The following is a 19,600-nucleotide window of genomic DNA, read 5'->3' as shown; positions in this document are numbered from 1 at the left end:
CATATGTCCTCCACAGGAGTAGACCGGAGGAAAGCAACAGAAACTGCCATCGCTCGGACCTTATGCCCCGTGACTCGACCATGGAGCGTGAGACCAGCCTGAGCGTAGCAAAAAGAAATACAAGCAGCTAGCCAATTGGACAAGGTGCGCTTGGAAATAGGATGTCCAAGCCTATTAGGATCAAAGGACAAAAATAATTGAGGAACCTTCCGATAAGACTTAGTACGTTGGAGATAAAAAGCCAACGCCCTCTTACAGTCCAGCGTGTGAAGTGCCGCCTCACCAGGATGGGAGTGGGGCTTCGGGAAGAACACCGGAAGGACAATAGACTGATTGAGGTGGAAATCCGACACAACCTTAGGTAGAAATTTAGGATGGGTGCGAAGAACCACCTTGTCATGATGGAACACAGTAAAGGGCGGGTCCGCAACCAAAGCCTGAAGCTCACTAATTCGACGAGCAGACGTGAGCGCCAGCAAAAAGATCATTTTCCAAGTGAGAAACTTAGGAAGAGACTTGTCAATTGGCTCAAAGGGAGGTTTCATCAGCTGAGCCAAAACCACATTCAGATCCCAAACTACAGGAGGAGGTTTCAAAGGAGGATTAACATTAACTAAACCCCTCATGAAACGAACCACCAGAGGATGAAGAGAGAGAGAGAACGTCCCTCTAGATGTCGATGGAAAGCAGCAATAGCACTGAGATGCACCCGGATGGAAGTCGTCTTCAGCCCAGACTTGGACAAATGCAGCAAATATTCCAGAACCGAGGCCACCGGAACCAAACTCGGGTCCAAATGGTGCGAGACACACCAGGATGAAAATCTGGTCCACTTCTAGGAATAACAAAGCCGAGTCAAGGCCTTGCGCGAGGCTTCCAACACCTCCCTGACCGCCAGAGTCAGGGGGAAAGGAACCAAGCCGTCAGATGTAATGACTGAAGATTGGGATGTAACAGCGAACCCTGACCCTGAGACAGCAGAGAGGGAAAAACTGGCAGAAGTAGAGGCTCCCTGGCACTGAGTTGAAGGAGCAGGGAAAACCAGTGCTGACGAGGCCAACGCGGCGCTATGAGAATCATAGTGGCTCTGGATGACTTGAGATGAACCAACGTCCTCATTATCAGAGGAAAAGGAGGAAACGCATACAGGAATCTCCCTTCCCAGTCGAGAAGGAAGGCATCGGCCTCGAGACGATCCCAGGCGTACATCCGGGAACAATAGAGGGGCAGTTTGCGAGTCTCCGGGGAAGCAAAGAGATCCACCTGAGGTGTCCCCCAGCGGACGAAGACCTCGCGCAGAACTCGGGAGTTTAGCGACCACTCGTGCGGCTGGAGAAGCCGACTGAGTTTGTCCGCGAGACAATTCTGTTCTCCTTGGATGTAGACCGCACGCAGGAAGATGTTCTGGGAGACCGCCCATTCCCAAAGGCGCAGGGCTTCCTGGCACAGGGCCCAAGAACCCGTACCCCCTTGTTTGTTTACATAATATATCGCCACCTGGTTGTCCGTGCGTACGAGGACTACCTGGTCGTGGAGCAGGTGGCCGAAGGCTCGAGCTGCCAGAAAGATGGCACGAAGCTCCAACACATTGATGTGACAAAGGCGGTCCTCCTCCGACCAAAGACCCTGGGTCCGCAGCCCGTCGAGATGAGCCCCCCACGCGTACTCCGAGGAGTCCGTGGTCAGGACCTTGCGATGCGGCGGAACGAGAAAGAGCAAACCCCCTGAAAGATTGGAAGAGTTCATCCACCAACGGAGCGAGCGTCTCAAAGAGGGAGTCACCCTTATCTGGCAAGAGAATGGATCGCACTCCTGACGCCATTGGGAGGCCAAGGTCCACTGAGGAAGCCTCATGTGTAATCGGGCGAACGGAGTGACATGGACCGTCGACGCCATGTGACCCAGGAGCACCAACATGCGATGAGCCGAAACTGCGGGCATCAGCGAAACCTGGCGACTCAAACAAAGCAGTGCCTGCAACCGGGGAAGAGGAAGAAAGGAACGGAGGCGAACCGTGTCCAGCACGGCCCCGATGAACTGGATGGATTGAGTTGGGTTCAACTGAGACTTGGGGAAGTTCACCTCGAACCCCAGACGTTGAAGAAAGATGATAGTCTGTTGGGTCGCTGAGATAACCCCCTCTCTGGTGGAGACCTTGATGAGCCAATCGTCCAGGTAGGGAAAGACCTGAAACCCCTGGGATCTCAGAGCTGCCGCAACCACCACCATACACTTCGTGAAGACTCGAGGGGACGAAGCCAGACCAAATGGGAGGACCCGATATTGAAGGTGCCAATCTCCCACCCTGAACCGTAAATACTTGCGGAAAGCGGGATGCACCGGGACATGAGTGTAAGCTTCCTTCAAGTCTAGGGAGCACATCCAATCCCCCTCCTCCAACAGAGGGTATAAAACCGGAAGTGACAACATCCGGAACTTCTCCCGGACCAGGAATTTGTTGAGCTTCCAGAGGTCCAAAATGGGACGCAAGTCCCCTGTCTTCTTTGGGACCAAAAAGTAACGGGAGTAAAACCTCGTTCCCCGTTGTTCTGGGGGCACTGGTTCCACCGCCCGTAGGCTCAACAAGGCCCTGGCCTCCAGAAGGAGAAGGGGAAGTTGGCTTTGGTTGGACGGACACGCTCCAGGTGGATGGTCCGGCGGCGTGGCTGAGAAATTCAGTGAGTAGCCCTCGGAGATGATCCGGAGCACCCATGCGTCGGATGTAATCTCGGTCCAAGCCACAGAAAAGGACCTGAGTCGGCCCCCGATTGGGAGGGGGTCCGGAGATATTGCGGAGGGGGCCCGCCCCCATCCGCACAGCCCGTCAAAAGGACGGGGCCGGCTTGGACGCTCCCTGCGCCGGAGGTTTCGGCTGTCCCCCTCTCCCCTGCTGGGGAGGGCGCTGTGCCGGAGGTCTAGAAAATGCAGGGGTAGACTTCTGCGGGTATCTCCTTGGGGGCGGCCGGAAAGATTTTTGCGGGGGGGCACGAGGTTTAGCACGGACCAAGGAGGCTAAGGAGCGCTCCTGTTCCGACAAATGCTTGGTCGCCGCCTCCAAGGATTCATCAAACAATTCAGAACCCACGCATGGTAAATTGGCCAGGCGTTCTTGTAGATTAGGATCCATATCGAGGGTACGGAGCCAGGCCAACCGGCGCATAGCCACCGCAAAGGCCGAGACCCTCGAAGCCAGCTCAAACGCGTCGTACACAGCGTGGAACAGGTACAGCCGCAATTGAGACAAATTTGACATGAATGAGGCGAACCCCTCTCGATGGGAATCGGGCATGACCTCCCGATACTGGGGTAGGTCCTTCACCATGCTACGCAAATAGGATGAAAACGTAAATGCGTAGTTGAGGACCCTGATGGCCATGAGGGAATTAGAATAGAGGCGACGACCATACTTGTCCAGGGTCCTGCCCTCCCTTCCAGGCGGGACCGCCGCCGAGACTCTGGAGGGTTGAGTCTTTTTAAGCGCCGACTCCACAATCAACGATTGGTGGGAGAGTTGAGGCTTCTCGAATCCTTTAGATGGAATGGTCCGGTATTTGGACTCCATCTTCGACGTCACCACAGTGATTGTAAGAGGGGAATCCAAGTTCTTAAGGAAGGTTTGATGTAGAACCTTATTCAGGGGAAGGCGAGGAGTTTCCCTCGGAGGAGTAGGAAGATCCTGCTCCTCCAGGAACTCTTTAGTATATTGAGACCCCGCCATCAGATCAAGCCCCAAGGCTTGTGCCATATCCTGCACGAACCTGGAGAAGGAAGATGTTCTGGCGGCCGGTGAGGGGGTCCGAGACCTCCCCGCCGAACAGAAGGGGGAAGCCTCGCGGGAATACCGCGGTTCCCTGCCAGACCCCGATCCCCAGGAGGCCATATCAAGCGACCTCGAAGGGGTCGGGGAACGCCTGTGCCCCGAAGAACCTTTAGGAGAAACCCCGGGAGTCCGAGGCACCGAGGCGCGTCCCCTCCGCTTCGGGGAAGAGTCTCTCGAACCCCCTCCCGCTGAGGAATGAATCAGGCTTGGGTTGTCGAGGCGGAGCTCTGAGACACGCAAGGTCTTGCCCTCGAGCAGCGAAGAGCGGCTACGCCTCCGAGGAGAACCTCGAGAACGTTTGGGTTTCCTCGGACGACGTCTCGCCCGCGGCCGGCCCGAGGGCGAGGAGCCCCGGGAAGACCTCAAAGAAGAGGACGAGGATATCCTCCTGACCCGACGCACCTTGTCCCTAGGTCTAACTGTTCTCTCAGGCTGGGCCTCCGAGTGCGAAGTCGAGGGTAAGGTCGGGGTCGAAGTCGGGGCCGGACCGGTGCCCGAAGTCGAGGGCACCGAGGCCGAGGTCGACGAGGTCGCCGAGGCCTGGGCCGTCGAGACCGGCGCAGCCGAGGACGAAGCCTGCTGCAGTTGCTCGATGGCTCCGGACAGCTCCGAGGTAATCAACGCTCGGAGCAAGTCCTGAAAGGCCGGGATCCCCATCATGGCCGGTAGGTCCGAGGCCGGGGGGTGCTCCCTAGAGGGCGACCTCGGTCTCCAGTATTCCCTCGGGGCATTAGATTTGCCAACCTTAGGCTGGGCCGAGGCCGACCCACCCGCTGTCGAAGAGCCCGAGGATGGCTTCTTCGCTGAACCAGGAGCTGAGGAGGGAAGCGGGGACTTACCCGAGGAAGGCTTTGATGGAGCAGCAGGCTTCGATGAAGTCGCGGGACGCGGCGAGGATCCCGAGGCCGAGGTCGAGGCCGAGGCCTTCCCCGCCGCGGGGTCTGCAGAAAAGAGCTCCGCCATCCGGGCACGGCGTCGGCGGAGCGCTCTGGACTGGAAAGTGAAGCACCTCTCACAGGAATCAGTAGGGTGCTCCGGACCCAAGCAAAGCAAGCACCACCGGTGCGGATCGGTAATTGACAGCAACCGATCACACCAGGTGCATTTCTTAAAGCCCGTCAAGGGACGGGACATGAAAAAGAAAGAGGGCCGGGAACGAACGACGTCCCTCGGCTGCGGCTCCCGGGAGCCCCCGGAGCCGACCGGAAGAAGCAAAAAGTATTAAATTTTTTTTTTTTTTTTTTGACGATAAACGTGAGAAGGAAAACAACAAATAAAGCACAGCGACCGAGCAAAACAACCCAGACGCGGTGTCAGAAGGCAGAAAAAACAGGAGCTCAATTTCCACAGGGCTTCTGGCTCCGCGGAAAAAACTGAACTGAGGACCACGAGGTGGGGATGCGCCCTCTAGTGGGCAAGAAGGCATGCACATGCGTGGTGCAGTGTAGCAGACTTGAAACTTCAATCAAGTTTGCTTGAAAAGCTGTCCGCGCTTGGGCTCCGTAGATGACGTCACCCACATGTGAGAATATCATGTGTGGGTGACGTCATCCACATGTGAGAATATCATGCCTGCTTGTCCTGGGATAAAAAGTATTACAATCAGGTTAACCAGACTACTTAGGAAAACTATTAGTTCCCTATAAGCCTACTCTTAGTCTACGTTCATCAACTACTCACCAACTAGCTTTGCCTTTTTTGCAGCTGTTCCTAGCTTGTGGAATTCTCTCCTAGTTATGGAATCCTGGTTTTATTAAAGCTTTCCCCATCTGCCTGATAAATTTAGTGAAAGTCCTTGTGGAAGAGATCTGTGTTGTGGCGGTGGAGAAGATGGATCTGATGGGATGCCATGCAACTCTGGAGCAGATAATGTGGGTTCAAGATCAGAATCAACGTTTCATTCAGAAAGATCAGAATCAATGCCAGAAACTCCAGGAGATTCTCTATAGGAAGGAGAAAGGTGCTTCCTAGTCTGCAGAGTATGATGACTGTGAGAGCATCGAGAAGAGCTCCTTTGATAACGTCGGTACTGATCCAATGAAGATGACGAAGAAATACGTCGAGAATGTCTAGATCTTGATTTATGATTAAAATTGAGGTGAATGCAAATTGGTATCATGCGACACACACTTGGATTTAGAGGAGCAAGCATCGGTACCATGGGATCTCAATGTCCGTTGATGCGTCGATGGAAAGGGATTGGTACCCTTGGGCCTCGATGTGCCATGCTAAGGCTGGGCCGGTACCAAGGGAATCGATGCAAGCACCGGTGCCGCATATAGCTTAAACAGGTCACCAAGCTCCCTCCAAAAGAACTCCTTAAATTGGTCCTGGAAGGACTGCACTGGTACCGTTAGCTCAACAGCCAGTACCATCAGTACCGAAGGGTATCAAGGGGTGGGTGACCTTGATTAGGAAGCACGCCTTAAAGGAGACAACCTGCACAGAAGGAAATTGATGACCGGTGTCAATGATTGGCATGCATCGAGGGACTATGTGTAAGATGCCTACGACACCATTTGGGTAGAAGACTGCTTCTTAGCAGGTTTACCCAATGCAGAACGACATTCGATGTTGAGGGAAGCATCAATGCCGGCACCGTTGGTACCGATTTGTCACCGGAGGCCATGGCCAGTCCAAACACCTTCTTCTACTGGATGCGTCAAGCCTTGAGAGTGTAAAGTGATGCATGTAGGTAACAAAAATCTCATGCATGAATACAAGATGTCTGGGGCGGTACTTGTAGAGACCTCCCAGGAAAGACTTGGGAGTTATGATGAAGCCGTCCACGCAATGTGCAGTGGCGGCGAAAAGGGCGAACAGAATGCTAGGAATGATAAAGAAGGGGATCACAAACAGATCGGAAAAGGTTATTATGCTGCTGTACTGGGCCATGGTGCGCCCTCACCTGGAGTATTGCATCCAGTACTGGTCGCCGTACATGAAGGAGGACACGGTACTACTTGAAAGGGTCCAGAGAAGAGCAACTAAGATGGTTAAAGGGCTGGAGGAGTTACCGTATAGCAAAAGATTAGAGAAACTGGGCCTCTTCTCCCTCGAACAGAGGAGATTGAGAGGGGACATGATCAAAACATTCAAGGTACTGAAGGGAATAGACTCAGTTGATAAGGACAGGTTGTTTACCCTCTCCAAGGTAAGGAGAACGAGAGGGCACTCTCTAAAGTTAAAAGGGGATAGATTCCGTACGAACATAATGAAGTTCCTCTTCACCCAGAGAGTAGTAGAGAACTGGAACGCTCTTCCGGAGTCTGTCGTAGGGGAAATCACCCTCCAGGGATTCAAGACAAAGTTAGACAAGTTCCTGCTGAACCAGAATGTATTTAGGTAGGGCTGGTCTCAGTTAGGGCACTGGTCTTTGACCAGAGGGCTGCCGCGTGAGCGGACTGCTGGGCACAATGGACCACTGGTCTGACCCAGCAATGGCAATTCTTGTGTTCTTATGTTTTGTAAAGTAGAACAGTGGATACAAGTGTCTACTCGATGCTCCTGCCCCAGACACTGAATGCACCAGCTGTGTGGGTCAGTCATGGAAATGGGACGCTGACAATGAGTGTGCACTTTTTAAACCCGCTAGGCGGCCTCAACCTGTGAGGAAACATCTCAGCAGCAAAGTTGAAAAACACAATAGTTGCACCTCGAGAAGGAAAACCAGTGAGAAAAACCAAGAGAGAAAAAGGCCCAAAGGCCCGACTGAGGAACAAAATAAAAAATTATTTTTTTTTTTTAAAGAAAAACAACCCACTTCAAATAAAATTAAAATGAAAGAAAACCAAGCCGAAAGGTGAAAAGTACATTGACTGGGAAGGCAACCAATTTGGACAGAGCCCAAAAATCAACTTCTTCACTCTGTGGAAAACGAAGAACTAAGGAACCGCAAACCAATGTCAGGCGGGAAGGCACTCACACGTGCACAGTGTCTAAAGGCTTCTTAGAAAGTTTAAAGTGACAGTACACTTTTAGCACTGTCTGTACCGGGTTCCGTGGATGACACCACCCACAGGCGAGAATATGCTGCCTGCTTGTCCAAGGATAAAAGTGTTTCCAATAGAGTTCCCTGATAGTTCCATAAGCTTCATATCCACACGCTTCATCCATTTTTCCTGCAATGACTAGCCCCTTTGAAAAGAATTCTTTGTTTGACCTTCAAACCAGAATGTCAGATCTTCAAAACTCAGAACAGGAAATAATCCGAGAGATCTAGGTCAGGACTTTAGGGTGAATGGTTCAGCTGCTGCTGAAACCCACATTCTCAAATATCAGCCTGCACGAGCAGTGTGATTTGGCGCTGCTTCTCGGCGCTGAGTGGCTTCCTTACTGGCTCTTGCAAATTTTTGCAAGAATTCGCGGGAGCCAGTAAGGAAGCCGGCTCAGCGCCAAATCGCGCTGCTGCTCGTACAGCTCATATGAAGGAATTGGATCACGTAGTGGGGCAGAAGTTTGGAAAGCTTATTCCTATCAGCTGCACCTCCACCAGATCGGCAGAGGGCAGGGAGGAGGAGGGGGGGACAGAGCCTGGCAGCAGCCTTAAAAAATTCTGGGAGGGGGATTTTTGGCCCCAAAATCCTGGTTTATATTCGAGTATATATGGTATAGCTTTAGAGGCTACCCGAGAAATCTCCTCAAAAGGGTATATAAGAGAGCCAAATATTACCATCGCGAATGGCTGTTAGAAAAAAGAAGTAAGGGTGTGAATGATTCGATCACAGATAAAATGACATGTGTACTGAAGTACTCTACTGCAGGAAGTGAGATCGCTAATATTATCAAAGAGAAATGGAATATTATGAAAACAAGTCCTCAGTTTCAAAATAGATATACAATTTGCATTTTCAAGGGTCAAAAATTTGAAAGAGATCTTATCTCCTGCTATACATCTCTACCAGAGACAATACAGAGTCCATTACCAAATGGTTTTTATAAATGTGGTAAATGTAATATCTGTCAGATTACTCTTCCTATGAAAGAATTCACTAGTCCAAAAGATGGAAAGATTTATAAGATCCAACATTTCCTTACTTGTTCTTCAGACCACATTGTCTACGCTATCATTTGCCCTTGTGGCAAGTGGTACGTGGGCATGTCCACTAGATCTTTCAAGATAAGATTAAGCGAACATAAATCCAATTTGAAATGTGGAAGAACAACTGCTCCTTTAGTCGAACGCAAACTGCGTTCAAATGCAACATAAATTTCTGGATTTAAAATGCTTTTGTTTTGATAAGATCACATTGAGCAAGAGAGGAGACCGTAAGAGATTACTTTTACAAAAAGAATCCCGATGGATCTTTAAATTGGGCTCTCTAAAACCAGCGAATCTTAATTATATAGTTGAGTAGAGTTCGTTCTTTTAAAACGATATGTCATGTTTTCATCATAGTACTGGTTTATATTAGACGTAAAACATAGATTTGTATACTTTTTCCACTAGCGTAGGAACGTCATGAATATTTAATTAACTGGCTATTAAAGCGCATGCGCGGCGTTCTAACTCTGCCAGCGCCATTTTTTGTGAAGAAATCAGTGAGCAGAGCTGCCCAGTAAGTACCGCTGTTTTAGTGTTTTAAGAGTGTTTATAGAATGTTAGTTTGTAAGAATACACTTTATTCACTTTTGTCATTTCATTCATTTTAGTAATTTATTGCCACGACCCCTGAAGAAGCCGAAGGATCGGCGAAACGGGTCCCGTTGGGCTAAGACAGCGTTTTGTTTTTTTGTTATAATATTTCTTTATTGAGCAAATTCAGCAACGTACAGAACAAGAAAAAGAAGCATACGGCCGCAGCTCCCAGTGAAGTGCTAAAACAAGGCAGCCAGGGAACTCAGAAACAATACAACAGGAGAGCGCCCAGGCAAAAATGCTAGAGTGCCCAATACATGGTTTTACCAGAATACCCCACCCCCCCCCCACACATCCTAAACCCCCAACCCCCCACTCCCCCAAAGATACCCCCCCAAACCCAGACCCGTGTGATTAGATGGAAAGACAAGAAAAAACTGACCAAAAAGAAAACAGACCAAAAAGAAAGAAAGAAAGGTGGAACAAGACCAAGAGGAAAGAAAGACGAAGGCAGACTACATAGAGAAAACTGCAGCACCCAATTCCCACCCACGTCACCACAGCTGACAGGGTTAGCAGTTCAACAACACACTCCGCTCCCTGTGCGGAAGAGACAACCAGTACCCCTCCCACACACCCTGAAATTTGGTCCACCGGCCCTCGTCCTGTCTCCCTACCATCCTGCGCTCCAGAAGCGCTAAGTCATATAGGGACAAGTGCCACTTGGAAAAAGAGGGAGCATGGGGAGCCCGCCACGAAATCAAAATGGCCTTCTTGGCTAAAAGGAGGGCCTTGAACACCAACATCCGCTGCCCAACGGAGCAACGAGAGAAAGCCGCTCCATCATAAAAAAGGACTATAGAAGGGGTGCATGCAGGCAACGGAGGAGAGATAGAAGACAAAAAGGTCCACACTCGCAGCCAGAAAGCCCGTATCCGGGGACAGTCCCAGAACATATGTCCCAGGGTAGCAGGACTCACAGGGCACTTGGGACAACAGGCCTGAGCTGCAAAGCCCGCTCGATAAGCCCTCTGTGGGGAAATAAACGCTTTGTGGAGGAATTTATATTCCTGCTCCCTATGGAGCATATTGCAGGAGAGGGCACGCAGGAAGACAAAGCAACGAGAAATCAAGGAGGACAGGATAGTGCACCCCAGGTCAGCGCTCCACGCCCCAGCCAACATGTCCGCCCTCTCGGTTGACAACGGTGACAATAGCGCAGTAACAAAGTAACGCAGGCGCGGAGCCGGATCCTCCCACAAACCCAAACTCAAGCCAAGACCCTGCGCCACCGAGTACCGCAAGGACGGCTCTCCGAGACTACGAACATAATGACTTAGCTGTAAATAACCAAATGCATCCACATGATCCAAACCGTAGAGGGACGCCAACTCAGCAGGAGAAAGAAGAATCCCCCTCTCAGTGAGCACATCTCCCACTCTACGGATCCCATGTGCATGCCAAATCCGGAATACTCGGCTGTCACTTCCAGGACCGAACTGCGCGTTGCCCACTAAGGGCAACATTGGTGTTGCACTATAATTGACCCCCAAGCGGTGGCAAAGCTGTTTCCAGATACATCTCATATATGACCACACCACATGACCCCTCTGTAAAGAGTCTAACCGAACCGACGGAGCATGCAACAAGAACAATCCCGAGACAGGGGACAGGAAGTCCCTGTCCACAGAGAAGGTCAAAAAGGAGGAACTCTCCAGACACCAATCCCGAATCTGGCGTAAGCCACATGCCAAGTTATAAGCGCGAAGATCTAGAAGACCGAACCCCCCCCTGCGCCTCTGGCAGCATCAGAACGCGAAGGGGCAGGCGAGGACGCCTTCCCCGCCACAGGAAAATCCGCAAAGCCCGGTACAGCTCCTCCAAATCCCTATGTCTCAACCAAATTGGTAAAGTCTGCAACAAGTAGAGCCACCGCGGCACAATCATCATATTATATAAAAAGACGCGGCCCGCAAGGGAAACCGGCAGAGCCCCCCATAAGCGCAGACTCTCGACAGAAGACCGAAGCATAGGTCGGACATTAATCTCATAAAGGCGCGTCAAGGTGGAGGGAATAAGAACCCCCAAGTATTTCACCTGAGCCGAAGCCTCCTTCAGAGGAAAGTCCGACCACAGGTGAGAGACACGCAGATGAAGAGGGAGCGCTTCCGATTTAGATACATTGAGTTTGAGGCCCGAGAGCTCTCCAAACTGCCGAAACAACTCCAGCAACAAAGAAAGGTGCGAGACCGGGTCAGACAAAAGAATCATGATGTCATCCGCAAAGGCCAAACTACGCAGGGAGGAAGCTCCCACCTCCACGCCCTCAAGCAACGGATGAGTGCGGATACAAAGCAACAGAGGTTCCAAAAATAAAATATAAAGCAAAGGAGACAGGGGGCAACCCTGCCGAGTACCCCGCCGCAGGGAAAAAACCGGGGAAGCTACCCCATTGACAATCACAGCAGCCTCGGGGTTAGAGTATAGAGCACGAAGAGCGTTCAGATAATAGCCAGTCACCCCATAGCGGAGTAACAACGGGAAGAGGAAAGCCCACTCAACCCTGTCAAAGGCTTTTTCAGAATCAAAACTAATGGCCAAGGTAGGCTGACGCCGAGAGTCACAGTGGGCCAGAGCCAGTAGAAGCTTCCGAACATTATGACCTGCCTGACGGCCCTTCACAAACCCCACCTGGTCCAGTCCCACCAGTGAAGAGACAAGCGGGGCCAACCGATTAGCCAGCAGCCGGGCCAGAATTTTAAGATCTACGTTGATAAGAGAAATGGGCCTATAAGACCCCACCAAGAGAGGGTCCTTCCCCGGTTTAGGCAGCACAGTTATCAGCGCCTGATTCGAACCAGGAGGAAAGGACCCCCCCTCCACCGCTCGCTCATAATACCGCCTCAACGGATCCGCCACAAACCCCTGCAAGAGACGATAAAATTCCCCGCCAAAGCCATCCGGACCCGGGGATTTACAGAGAGGCAAGGTTTTAATAACCCCCAAGACCTCCTCCCCAGTAATAGGGGAGACCAAGTTCGCACTGTCGGTCTCCGAGAGCCGAGGCAAGGGCAGCGAGTCAAAGTACGCCTGAATCGCAGAGTCCCGGTCCACCACCTCCGCCGAGTAAAGAGAGCTGTAAAAAGAGACAAAAAGCTGTTCAAGTTGAGGCTGGGCTGTGACCAGCTGCCCCCCAGCTCCTCGAAGTGAGGTGATGGACGAGGACCCCCTCCGCGCCCTAGTCAACTGCGCTAACATTCTACCCGGGCGATTACCAAACCTATGAAGGCGATATTTATAATAGAAGAGCGACTTGTGTGCCCGTTCATGTAAGAGGGCATGGAGCGCCGCCTGGGCCGCCTGAAACTCATGTTTGTGGGATAGAGTGGGAGAATGTAATACTAGAAGCCTGCCCTCCCGCACTTTACGCTCGAGAGCTAATATCTTTGCCGCCATCCGTTTCTTCCGTCGGGCACAGTAGGCTATCACAGCTCCACGGAGCACCACCTTGGCTGCCTCCCAAAAAAGAGCTCCGTCCTCTGCATGCACCCCGTTGAACTCAACATACTCCCTCCACTGCACTTCTAGATACTGTTTAAAATCAGGGTCAGAATAAAGTGCTACCGGAAAACGCCAGCGCCCACCCCCAGCAGGAGACCCATCAGCAAGACCAAGGTCCATCCAAACCATAGTATGATCAGAAATAGCCAACACCCCAATCTCAGCTTGATGGACTGCATAGAAGGAGGAGCGGGAGAGAAAAACATAGTCTATTCTAGAAGAGGAATCATGCACTTTGGAAGTATGAGTAAAATCCCTCTCTCCAGGATGAAGGGTTCTCCAGACATCTACCACATCCAAAGCCTGCAGCCAAGCACTTAGCCCGTTATCCGACCTCCCAGAGGAACGAGAAGGCCCCCTAGAAGAATCCAGGACAGGATCCAGAATAGAGTTGAAATCCCCCAGGATAATCAAATGGGTCCCAAGTAACAAGGTCACCGACAGGATCACCCCCAGAAGCTTCTTATAAAAAGACCGTTGGGCAGTATTGGGAGCATACACTGACAGTAAGAGTACCGGGCGCTGGTACAATGTACCCTGGACCAGAACATAGTGACCCTCCGAGTCAGAAAGGACCCGAGAGTGAACAAAAGGGATGGACTTATGTAGCAGGAGAGCCACCCCGGCCTTAGCCTTAGAAGAAGAAGCAGAATAACATTGTCCCACCCAGGACTGCCTCAGCTTACCATGTTCTTTCTCGGAAAGCTTAGTCTCCTGCAGGCCCACTATATCCGCCCGATGCCGGGCTAAATGCTGCAAAATCTTGGTTCTCTTTATCGGAGAGTTAATACCCGACACATTCCACGTCACACATCGCACTCCCCTCTTAGGCGTCATTCAGAAGAAAACCAACATGGTCTACAAAATAAAGGAGTAGAAAACTCCTGCCGAGAGTCCCAGCCCTCCTCCCGACAGCCACCCATCCAGCACGCACACACAGACCTCCCACCATCAACCACACCGATCCAAGTCCCCCACCCCTCCATCCACTATCCCTCTTCAACCCCAACTCCCCCCTCCCATACCCCCCCCACCCCACCCTAGCCCAACTCCCCCTCCCACCCTCCCTACCCCACCTCCCAAACCCAACATCCCCCTCCCATGCCCCCTCTGATACCCCAGCCCACCACTCCAGAAGAGGGTACACCAAGGGCCCAAAGTCCCTCCCCCCCTCAACCTCCCATACAGATACCAAGCAGTACAAAACAAGAAGGAGAAAAGGCAAAAGCCAAGGGGCAAATACCATCAACAACGGCAGGATCCCATAGGGAAAGAGCATCTAAAGGAAGAACAAATCGCAAAGTCTCACCCCTGCAGGACACAACAACAATCTAGCTCAAAAAGCCAGAGAACAGTGTCCAGAACAAACCAAAGTGACCCCCAAGGAGGAGCCACTAAACAAAGATAGTCAAAATAATATGAGCCATCATGTCTCAAGGGGAACACCACCAGGATCCCACGGGCGCTCCCCCACTCATAGCAGACAGGAACCTCCAGCCACTGTCAGGGGCCCTCAAGTGCTCGGCTCCAGATCAGGATACCACAGAAGAACCTGAGCCCGGGCAGCCTCGCTGGTTTCAAAGAGAAAGGGTTGACCCCCCATGAAGCACCCGGAGCTTGGCAGGATATTGCAAAGTGAAGCGCAGCTTTTTCTCGGTGAGTTGCTTGCAGACAGTCGAGTAGCCTCGGCGGAGAGATGCCACCTGTGCAGAATAATCCTGGAACATCAGGATACGCTGGTTCTGGAACTGTAAATCCTTTTTCTGGCGATAGGTGCGAAGCAGAAGATCTTTGATAGCAAAATTGAGGATGCGGAGGATTACCACACGCGGCCTGGTCGAGCTCTCCTGCCTCCTGCCCAGCCGATGTGCCCGTTCTATACGCAAGGGACCCAGGCCCCGCGTAGCCAGCAACTCAGTCGTCAGCCATGCTTCAAGGGTAGGCAGGAGATCTCCATCCGATATGGTTTCAGGGACCCCCACCAGGCGCAGATTATTTCGTCTGGAGCGATTCTCCAGATCCTCCATCTTCTCCTCACATTGCCCCACTTTACGCTGTAGTTGCTGTATCTCTGCCTGCATAAAAGTAATGGTGTCCTCTGCAGTGCTGATCCTCTGCTCAGCTTCAGAAACGCGATTGTTGAACTCAGCCACTGATGTAGAGAGGGTTGCTATGGACTCGTGTACTTTATCCAGGCGCGTCCCCAGCGCCAGCACGACTGCCTCCGTGAGGCGCGCTATCATGTCCGCCCCCACTGAATCAGCAGCGTCTCCCGAGCCGGCCATCTTGCCTTCCGTGCCCGACCCCGATTTCAGTCGTTCGCGCTCCTTTTTACCCGCCTTCGCCGCCATGTCTCCACTCCCTTTTAGTATAAATTTGTCCATAAAGCCCCAAGGAGTCGGGAGAAAATGCTTGGTGGCGATTTTACTCGCTGAGTCTGGATCCGGGAGGCCGAGGCAGGGGAAGAGCAGCGGAGCTCAAGGAAAACGCGTCTTCCCTGCTCTCGGCACGGCCACGCCCCCCCTAAGACAGCGTTTTAAGACAAGTGCTGTCTAAAATTTAATTTTTTTTACAATTGCACTAGATCACTTTACATATTTATTTGGAGGATTATGTGCACTAAGCATTGGCACTTTATAAAAGAGCAGAACCCGGTGAATGATATCTCTAACCTGTTTAAGCTGTTTAAAAGCAATCGTTTATGATTAACAGCACAGGTATCTGAGGGTACTGCTAAAAGTTACTATATACATCTTCTCCCACAAGTCTTGTTCTTGTTGATCTCTGAAAATAAGACCTATTCCGAAAATAAGCCCTAGTATAATTTTTAAAGATGCTCCTACCCCAAAAATAAGCCCTAGTTAAGATTGACCCCCGAATGTCCCTGACATTTTCCCCGACACTAGTGCTGCCCGATTCACCTAAAAATTAACAAATAAAAAAAAACAAAAACAACACACTCATCAATTCAGTGACCCCCCCACCCCAGTGAGACCTGACATACCTCCGCTGCGAGGCTTCCTAAAGCAGCAGCAGCAGCCTTCCCCCAGCCACGTCACATTATCAATGATGTAGCAGGGGGAAAGCCCCAGCGGGGAAGGCCTAAAAGCAGCCCGTTCAGAGTGGCGCCATTGCTGTTTTTTGAGGCCTTGGAGCGGAGGTATATCAATCTCACGCTAGGAGGGTGGGTAAGGTTCTGCTGCATAGGGGGATGGGAGGGAGAGATAGAAAGATGCTACACAAGGTGATGGGTGAGAGGGGAGGAAAGATGCTACACAGGGGAGGGGGGAAAGGAAAGAGGAAGAACTGGGGTGGAGAAGAGAAAGGGAGAGATGATTGTTGTACATGAAAAAAAACTAAGGCATCCCCCCCCAAAAAAAAAAATAAGCCCTGTGTTTTTTAGACGCAAAATTAATATAAGACACTGTCTTATTTTCGGGGAAACAGGGTAGTAGCACTTTTTCAGTTTGCGGGTTCTGCCGACTGCAGCATTCAGTGGCACCAAATTAAGCCAAAAAGTTATCCAGCGACAACATTCAGTCAACTAAAGGATAGTCAGATAAAGTTAGCACATCAAAAAAGGCAGTCCGAAACTTAATCATATGAGTGCTAACACTCCTTATCTGCATTTTCAGTACAGAACGCTATATAGATAACAATGAATATCTGGATTTTTTTTTTTTTTTTAAAGACTCGGTGGCCAGCATACTTAAAAAAAAACAAAAACAACAAAACCAACAACCATTGCCACTTTAGGGAAACACTTGAAGTATAAAAATACAGTTTTTGTTACAGAAGACATGACTAAATGTGTACTACCAGTATCGGCTGGTAGCACAAAGAATCGCTTACAAAAGTCGTGCAACATGAACGTATTTGTTTTGTTATTTCACGGTTGATCCAATCGGACCAATCAAGCGTGAAATAAAACTGAGCTCTGCTAACAGCTGCTCAACGACCACACCAGAGTCCAGCAAGACCAAAAGTTGACCACTGAAATAATTTATGTTAAAGACTGAAAAACCCTGGATTAGACATTATTTAAGAACCTCCCACATAAACGTTAATATTCACTGGCCACCTCATTCTCAACCTAACATACCCCTCAAATATTCTCAACCATCCCACCCACTGCATAACGAGGATTTGGATAGTATTCATAAATCGAAAACGGAGAATTGTAGTGACCACAACTCTCTCTCCGACAGATTTTGAAAGCTAAAGAAGTACTAAGCTTCCCGCCTCTATATACGGGATAGGATGGTCTTTAGTAGATAAGATCCCTATGTACAAGAACAAAAAAGTCTGCGACGGCTATGCCCCTCCCTGCCTTAAGCCACCGCTACACCACCTACAAAAAAAAAAAGCAAAACAAATAGCCAGCGCCGCCCCTACCGCGCCATGTTGGAGAAAGAAAGCCTGGAGCTACAAAAATATCGTCGCTCCTACGGCGAGACGCTTACCGGACACCCCCGGAATCAGCACAGTCAAAAAGAAAACCCACAAAACCCCCATCGCCTTCACGCTTTCTCCACGCCACGCTTCTCTCGTCGAGCCCTTCCTCCCTCGCGAGAACAAGCCGCCGTGGCAGAGACCCGGGATTTGACGTCAGAAGCTCCGCCCGGAAAACCATTCGTTCGCTAGAGTTAAAGGCTCGGGGCGCGTCTGTTCTTGGAACGTTAGCGTTTGTCAAGTGTAAATGGTGGTGTAGTTCCGAGATGTTCATTACACGACAATGCGATCATTTATTGGTTATTCGGGGGAAAAAATTATATAAGATTTACACAAAATCAGATCATGCTGTTTACAGACTTCTAGTGCTCACGTAAAAGACTGACTTTTGTCTGATTCTTTTCATAGTTTGAGTGTTAGTCCACTTTTCAAGGTAATTTATAGAAATAAAACAAGCAGTAAAGGAAATAAGGTAATACCTTTTTTTTATTAGACTCATAGGCAGCGGAATGCTTTTTGGTTTGGGGAGGGGGGGGGGTGTCCAGGAGCTCCACCCTGAAGGAGTGTGGGACTGGTTTTCTGAGTGTTGAACTAAGTTTTCTCCTTAATAAAATACTGAATTATGTTTAATTGCAGACCTGATTTATCTCATGTTCTAGCCTGCCTGCACTGGGTGTTTTAGCCTGGGCCTTTTAGCTTCTTATGGTTATCTCAGCATACACAATATTGTATTATGCCCTCCTGGATATGTAACAGAAAAACTGCAAAAAATTTTATGATGAGCTTGAATAGGGTTACCATATTTGGAGCCTCACAAACCCGGATATGACTCTGCCTCCAGCCCCATCCCATTCCACCTCAAGCCCTTCCCCCAGCTCCACCCCCTCAAAGCCTTGTCTTCTTCCCCAAGCTCATCCGTGCATGCTCAGAGGCTCCCTCAGAGGATCTCGGGGCTTTTCAAAATCGGGACAAACTGCTGGGTTTTGGAGAGTCCATCCAGGAACCCGGACCATCCTCTAAAAGGAGGACTTGTCCGGGTTTTCTCAGACGTCTAGTAGCCCTAAGCTTGAAGGTAACCCATGCTTGCAAGCCATGTTGAGCAGCAGATAAGACCGGGAGCAAGATAGAGAATACTGGGGATGTTTTTTTCCAACCTGAAGAAGGGTTACCTTCCATAGCTCATCATAAAATGCATTAGGTTAGTCCAGTGTGTTGCAAACTTTTTCTGCCACAGCACACTAAACTCAGGGTCGCGTCTACAGAGCCTCTGAGAATGCGTTGACATCAAGCAGTGATGTCATATGCATGTGTGTGATGTTATTGAAAGGTCACTTGGACACACAAAGTCAGAGGCGTGAAGAAAGTACAAGAGGTTTATTACAGAATGCACGCTGGACCCCTGAGCTCCAAGCTGGCTCAGAAGTGCCGAAACCAGGAAGTTACAGAGATATTTATTCATTTTCTGGCTATACAACTGAATTCTAGAAAAAGCTTTTCACGTGTTACTTTTCTTAACACTCAATGGTTCTAAGCTCACACTAGCAATACTAGCAGGTAATACTAGCAGGACACTTATCTAACTCTCACAGTTCTAAATATTAAATGTACAGAAGGGCAGGGTACATCATGGCTCAAACTCTTATCTATTTAGCTTACAATATGGTAAGGCAGGAACATACATTTTAGGCAGATGAGGTCAATAGATTGTACACTGTTTTCAGCTATGTAGGCCAGAGCAATATTTTAAACAACAGTTAACCATTTCATGACCCTACATTCCCCCCTTTCAGGCTGGCGTACCTAAGGAGCCAAGCCTGACAAAATAAAGTTAGGGGTCAGGAAAGTCGGGGTTCCCAGTGGGTAAGGGATGATACTGGGAGAGGGCAAGGGCCAATGCAGCAGTGGAACGGTTGACAGCAGAGTCCATAGTTCAGTGGAGCAGCTTTATGGCTATGGGGACTACACAGGGCAGGTAGCAAAGAAGCAGAGAAGACAGGGTGGCAACCAGCAAGATGATCGTCAGTGCTGAACCAGAAGGCAACCAGGAGCCGAAGGTACCAGAGATCCAGTCTGCAGTAAGGTCACGCCAGGTCTGGACAGGAACATGAGCCAGCTTGGTGATACGATCCACAACGTCCTCAATCACTTTACTCAAGTTCAAGGCAGCAGTTGGAGAGGTTGAATTTATC

General features: G+C 50.3%; 1 protein-coding gene across 1 annotated transcript in view; it reads right to left on the bottom strand.

The window, feature by feature from the left end:
• The window catches only part of LOC117353639 (TGF-beta receptor type-1-like), a 198,858-nt gene extending 181,261 nt beyond the window's left edge, over nucleotides 1–17,597 (bottom strand). The window contains 1 exon segment of the mRNA XM_033929807.1: nucleotides 17,423–17,597. Within this exon segment, the coding sequence (XP_033785698.1) occupies nucleotides 17,423–17,474 (52 nt within the window). The 5' untranslated portion in view covers nucleotides 17,475–17,597.
• Nucleotides 17,598–19,600: the final 2,003 nt, after the last annotated feature.

Source organism: Geotrypetes seraphini, chromosome 2 (genome assembly GCF_902459505.1).
Source record: "Geotrypetes seraphini chromosome 2, aGeoSer1.1, whole genome shotgun sequence".
NCBI classification, from domain to species: domain Eukaryota; kingdom Metazoa; phylum Chordata; class Amphibia; order Gymnophiona; family Dermophiidae; genus Geotrypetes; species Geotrypetes seraphini.
Note: the sequence above shows the minus strand (reverse complement) of the source record. Positions and strands in the feature narration are given on the sequence as shown.